This window comes from Ruditapes philippinarum, unplaced genomic scaffold (assembly GCF_026571515.1).
Source record: "Ruditapes philippinarum isolate M1 unplaced genomic scaffold, ASM2657151v2 ctg56_1_1_1_1, whole genome shotgun sequence".
In the NCBI taxonomy this organism is placed as follows: Eukaryota; Metazoa; Mollusca; class Bivalvia; order Venerida; family Veneridae; genus Ruditapes; species Ruditapes philippinarum.
The window spans coordinates 374731-381697 of NW_026862156.1; the positions used below are offsets into that span (position 1 = coordinate 374731).

The following is a 6967-nucleotide window of genomic DNA, read 5'->3' on the forward strand; positions in this document are numbered from 1 at the left end:
TTTGGATATATGGCATGTAGTAGCATTACCTTGTAGTCCTTTACAAATGTTATACAAATCATGTCCCCTGGGGTCAAAATGGCTCTTTTCTAGGAGTCACCTCTAAAAATATGCAGTGTGGGTAAAAATGAAAAGCACAATCGACTTAATTCCTGACTTTTGCTTTGAAGAATTGTTACCCTTTTTAGCAATGTTTCTCCTGTGAGTGATCCAGGGTTGTAACAGAATTGTTTTCTGTTTTGCTTTTGTGTACTATAAACCAGCTCTGAAACAGAGAGATCTTGTTAAATAGGTTGGAATGTATAAAGAAATTAATAGAAGAACTAATACTTTCAGGGAACTTGGATCTGGTAGGGTCAAGACAAGTGTTTAGAGGGGAAAACAATCCATGGGTAACACCCATAGCTGACCAGTATCAGGTGGGAGTGTCACATGTGTTTGATTACATCAGATCAGAAACATACAAGTTGTGAGTATATTATTGTATCCCTTAAACAGGTACAATGACAATTGCTACAAACACTTATTAAGTAGCAGAAAATAATAAAAAATATATCAACAAACTTATGTTTATAACTAACATTAAATATTCCGTCTGCTCTTTGTTGTTGTATTTTTATGCCACAACAGCATCTGTGATTGTATTAATGTGGTGGCATAGCATTTTCCACAAATGCAATCTTGTTATCCCCAGCCGAAAAGGCGGCAGGGGATATAGAAATAGTCTGTCTGTTCTTCCGTCCGTCAGTCCCACATTTTTGTCCAGAGCATATCTCAAAAAGAATTTGAGATATCAACTTGTAGTTTCAAAGATGGATAGATCATATTGAGGAGTGCAGTGCACAAGAATGATAACTCTACCCTGCATAATTTTTCAGTTATTGCCCTTTGTTATTTTTCAAACTTAATTTTTGTCCCAGAGCATAACTCAAAAAGCCTTTGAGATATCAACATGAAACTTCATAGGTGGATAGTTCTCACTTAGGAGGTGTGCAGTGCACACGAATAATAACTCTACCTGTCATATTTTTTGAGTTATTGCCCTTTGTTATTTTTCATACTTTTTTGTACAGAGCTTATCTCAAAAAATGTTAGAGATATCAACTTGAAACTTCATGAGTTGATAGATCTCATTGAGGAGGAATGCAGCACACAAGAATAATAACCTACCCTGCATTATTTTTCAGTGATTGCCCTTTGTTATTTTCAGCCATCAGTATTCACATGGGTTTCAAATCTGTTATTACAGGCATCAGTTTTCATTACCAAAAGACCTCTTAAAATTGAATTATTCTGCTCTGCTACATAAACATTCTTCCAATGAGCAAACACATTTAGCAGGGGATGGCCATGTTAACATGGCTCTTGTTATACCCCCGAAACGAAGTTTGGGGGGTATATAGGAGTCACCCAGTGGTTGGTCGGTCGGTCCAGCGGTCTGTTGCATTTTCCTTGTCCGGAGCATAACTTGAAGACTAATGGTTGGAATTCAATATAACTTCATACAATGGTCAACATAATTCCATCTTGACTAATTACAGAGTTATTGCCCTTTGTTACTTTTCCTTGTCTGGAGCATAACTTGAAAACTACCTGTTGGAATTCAAAACAACTTCATACTATTGTCAAGCACAATAAGGGTAAGTGCAGTGCACAAGAACCATAACTCTATCTAAAGTAATTACAGAATTATTGCCCTTTGTAACTTTTCCATTCCTTCCTTTTGTCCAGGCCATAACATGAAGACTAATGGTTGGAATTCAATATAACTTCATACAATGGTCAAGCACATTGAGAGGAAGTGCAATGCACAAGAACCATAACTCCATCTTGACTAATTACAGAGTTACTGCCCTTTGTTACTTTTCCTTGTCCGGAGCATAACTTGAAAACTACTGGTTGGAATTCAAAACAACTTCATACAATGGTCAAGCACTATAAGGGGAAGTGCAATGCACAAGAAACATAACTCCATCTTGACTTATTACAGAGTTATTGCCCTTTGTTCCTTTTCCATTGTTTTTTTGTCAGGAGCATAACTTGAAGACAAAATGGTTGGAATTCAATATAATTTCATACAATGGTCAAGCACATTGAGAGGAAGTGCAGTGCACAAGAACCATAACTCATTCGTGACTAATTACAGAGTTACTGCCCTTTGTTACTTTTCCTTGTCCGGACCATTACTTGAAAACTACTATTTGGAATTCAATACAACTTCATACAGTCGTCAAGCACAATAAGAGAAAGAACAGTGCTTAACAACCATAACTCCATTTTTACAAGTTACAGAGTTATTGCCCTTTCATATTTTTCCTTGCCTGGAGCATAACTTAAAACGTACTGGTTGGAATTCAAAACAACTTCATACAATGATCAAGCACAATAAGAGGAAGTGCAGTGCACAAGAACTATATCTCTGTCCAGAGTATTTATAGAGTTATTGCCCTTTGTTACTTTTCTATTGCTTTTTAGCTCACCTGTCACAAAGTGACAGGGTGAGCTTTTGTGATCGCTTTTCGTCCGGCGTCCGTCCGTAAACTTTTACTTTAAATGACATCTCCTCATAAACCACTAAGCCAATTTCATCCAAACTTCACAGGAATGTTCCTTTGGTGGTCACCTTTAAAAAAATTTCAAAGAATTTAATTCCATGCAGAACTCTGGTTGCCATGGCAACTGAAAGAAAAAACTTTAAATATCTTCTTTTAAAAAACCATAAGAGCTAGATTTTAGATATTTGGCATGAAACATCTTCTAGTGAGTGTCTACCAAGTTTGTTCAAATAAAAGCCCTGGGGTCAAAATTGGCCCCGCCCCGGGGGGTCATTGATTTTCCCTATATGCATATAGTAAAAACTTAAAAAATCTTCTTTTAAAGAACCCAAAGAGCTTGAGCTAAGATATTTAGCATGAAACATCTTCTAATGGGTGTCTACCAAGTTTGTTCAAATAAAAGCCCTTGGGTCAAAATTGGCCCCGCCCCGGGGGGGTCATTGATTTTCCCTATATGCATATAGTAAAAACTTAAATCTTCTTTTAAAGAACTCAAAGAGCTATGGCTAAGATATTGAGCATCAAACATGTTCTAATAGGTGTCTACCAAGTTTGTTCAAATAAAAGCCCTGGTGTCAAAATTGGCCCCGCCCCAGGGTGTCATTGATTTCCCTATATGCATATAGTAAAAACTTAAAAAATCTTCTTTTAAAGAACCAAAAGAGTTAGAGCTAAGATATTTAGCATGAAACATGTTCTAATAAGTGTCTTCCAAGTTTGTTCAAATAAAAGCCCTGGGGTCAAAATTGGCCCCGCCCCGGGGGGTCATTGATTTTCCCTATATGCATATAGTAAAAACTTAAAAAATCTTCTTTTAAAGAACTCAAAGAGCTATGGCTAAGATATTTAGCATCAAACATGTTCTAATAGGTGTCTACCAAGTTTGTTCAAATAAAAGCCCTGGGGTCAAAATTGGCACCGCCCCGGGGGTCATTGATTTTCCTTATATGTGTATAGCAAAAACTTAAAAAATCTTCTTTGAAAAAACCCAAATAGCTAGAGTTAAGATATTAAGCATGAAACATCTTTTAGTGAGTGTCTACAAAGTTTGTTCAAATAAAAGACCTGGGGTCAAAATTGGCCCCGCCCCGGGGGTCATTGATTTTCTTTATATGTGTATAGCAAAAACTTAAAATCTTCTTTGAAAAAACCCAAATAGCTAGAGTTTAGATATTAAGCATGAAACATCTTCTAGTAAGTGTCTACAAAGTTTGTTCAAATAAAAGCCCTGGGGTCAAAACTGGCTCGGCCCCAGGGGTGTCATTGTTTTTAACTATATGTGTATAGTAAAAACTTTAAAAAATCTTCTTTTAAAAAGCCCAATGAGCTAGAGCTTAGATGTTTAGCATGAAACATCTTCTTATGGGTGTCTACCAAGTTTGTGCATATAAAAGCCCTTGGGTTAAATTGGCCCTGCAACGTTGGGGGGTGGGGGTTGGGGGGGCCTATATACAGGTGAGCGACCTCAGGGCCATCATGGCCCTCTTGTTTCTTGTCCAGAGCATAACTTGAAAACTTCTAGTTGGAATTCAATACTATTTCATACAATGGTCAAGTATATTGAGAGGAAGCACAGTGTACAGAAATCATAACTCTTTCTTGACTCATTTAAAAGTTTTTGCCCTTTGTTACTTTTTATTGTCAGTGCATAACTTTAAAATTAATGGTTGAAATTCATTGAAACATTATACAATGGTCAAGGGCAGTGAGATGAAGTGCAGTGCACAAGAACCATAAGAGCCCTTTGTTACTTTTTGTCCTGTGCATAACTTGGAAACTTGTAGTTGGAATTCAATACAACTCCATACAATGGTCAAGTGCAATGAGAGGAAGTGCAGTGTACAATAACCATAACTCCATCTTCAGTATTTATAGAGTTATTGCCTTTTGTTCCTTTACCTTGTCTTTCTGGACTTATTGCAGAGTAATTCAATAAAACTTCATCAATGGCCAACCACATTGAAAGGGAATGCAACATACAAGAACCACAACTATCTTTTATTGCCCACAACCATAACTCTATTTCAATTTTTTTACAAGGTATTCTGTTACTAATAACATTCTCATTTTCGAAGCAGTCTTGAGGGGTATTAATCACATTTAGTGATAGTTCTAGTTATTTGATAGGTTTCAACAACAATTCTCAAAGTTGATTAACAACTTAAGACTTTTTAGATTTCCTTAAGATTGTTTATTTCATTGTTACAGTTTGTATGGACGTCATTTAGCTGCAGATGCTCCACCACCACCCAAAACTGCTGACAAGTCGAAGAAAATAAGCCGCCTTGGATAGACTTGTCAACATTTGCTTGAAAGGAATACTGTGCTGAAATTTTAGTTTTTCTGCCCTCACATTCTGTGATGGGGTCAGTCTGTTTGTTTGTCTTTTTGTTCTTACAAACTTCAAAACTTTGGCCTACAGTCCTAAGATTTGGTGTGGTGATTTGTCATGACAAGTAGATGATCAATAAGTCAAAGGTCACCATGGCTTTGACCACTTATGCTTGTCTCACCAATAAGAAATTAAAGGCTTTGCCCACAGTACATTTTTGTTATATATTAACGTAACACTTAACTTTTCGACTTATAAAATATGCATAAGTATGTAGATATTCATTTCACTGTAACAGGGAATGAGATGGGGACATTTGTGTCCTATTGACCCTTTTCTTATTGATTTCATATATATTTACTCCATGTTATATCATACATTTGTATTTGCAAAATTATATTTCAAGGTCAACTATACAGTATACATAACACTGTAACTTCTGAAATAAGGCAGTCTTTTTAAACAATATCATAAAGAGGATATCATAAGGTTGGTTTGATCATTCAATAAATAAAAATTAAAGTCAAATATGTACCCCCTATAAAATTAATAAACATAAGGAGTAAAATGTCTTCATTGACCAATACACACGTCACAGGATTATATGATTAGAACAATCTATAATGATAAACAGCCAAGCATATTTGATTAAAGACACATAAATGTACCTGATGATGTTTTGAACCAAACCATTCCAAATGGGTTATTCATCATAAGTTATTCATCAATGTTTACTAATTACACCAGAAAATTTCAACACGTTCACTCAATTCTCTTTCATTAAAAAATCACGTTTCGAACTATATTATTATTAAACTGGTCAGAATATACTATTCATACAGTATGTGAAATGGCCTAAAAGCATCCCTTTATTTGCGTTATAGTATATAAGAAGTTTTTGATAGATGGCAATGTTTAATAGATGTTGCCAACCGAAATGTTTTCAGTCTTCAAAGGAGATTACTAATGCATACCCATTTTCATTAAAATCACTGTAATAATGATATAAATGTACATAAATATGCATATAAAAGAGACTGATGAAAGATTTCATTTTGTTATGTTCACCAACATGGAAGCATAAAGTTTCCTCAGCCTGTGAATTAAAAAAGATCATGAGTGAAGTACAGTACAGCTTTAAAAACTTTTCCAAAGTCTGCTGATCCCAACGTTTTTTTAGCTTACCTGAGGACAATGTCCTCAAGGTTAGTTTTTGTGATTGTGCTTCGTCCGTCCGTGTGTGCGTCCTTGCATAAACAACTTCTCCTCCTAAATCACTTGGCCAAATTTGTTAAAACTTGACAGGGATGTTCCTTGCATGAAGCTGTATCAAAGGTGTTCAAAGAATTAAATTCCATAAAGAACTCTGGTTGCCATGGCAACCGAAAGATTTTTTTCTACAAAAAATCTTAAAATATCTTCTTGCAAAAAAGCAATAGAGCTAGAGCATAGATATTTGGCATGAAACATCTTCTAGTGGATGCCTACCAAGTTTGTTCAAATAAAAGCCCTAGGGTCAAAATTGGCTCCGCCCCAGGAGGTCATTGATTTTCCTTAAATATAAATGTTTTATAGTCAAAACTAAAAAAAATCTTGTGACAATCAAAAAGTGCTATAGATAAGATATTTTGCATGAAACATCTTCTGGTGGATGTCCACCAAGTTTGTTGAAATAAATGCCCTTGGGTCAAAATTGGCCCCGCCCCATGAGTCATTGATTTACCTTAAAATGTATATAGTAAAAATTAAAAAAAAATTGTGACAATCCAAAAGAGCTAGAGCTTAGATATTTGGCATGAAACATCTTCTAGTGGAAGTCTACCAAGTTTGTTCAAATAAAAGCCCTAGGATCAAAATTGGCACCACCCCAGGGGGTCATTGATTTTCCTTATATATACATATATATATATTAGATATTTGGCATGAAACATGTTCTAGTGTATATCTACCATGTTTGTTGAAATAAAACCCCTGCAGTGATTTTTTTCCGGATAAAGGCTGTTTCCCCTAGCTCAAAATAGGTATATTCCCCCCCCCCCCCCAAAAAAAATGCTAATATTTTCCCCTAAAATGCCCTGTG

The 6967-nt window shown here is 35.6% G+C and overlaps 1 protein-coding gene across 2 annotated transcripts in view; it reads left to right on the forward strand.

Annotated features, from left to right (window-relative positions):
- Window positions 1-5097, forward strand: part of LOC132718131 (ras suppressor protein 1-like) — a 146417-nt gene extending 141320 nt beyond the window's left edge. For both annotated transcript variants that reach the window (XM_060701757.1, XM_060701755.1), the window contains 2 exons: window positions 337-469; window positions 4764-5097. In XM_060701757.1, coding sequence (XP_060557740.1) covers window positions 337-469; window positions 4764-4848 — 218 coding nt within the window. In that variant the 3' untranslated portion in view covers window positions 4849-5097. The remainder of the gene's footprint in view (window positions 1-336; window positions 470-4763) is intronic.
- The last annotated feature ends 1870 nt before the right edge of the window (window positions 5098-6967 follow it).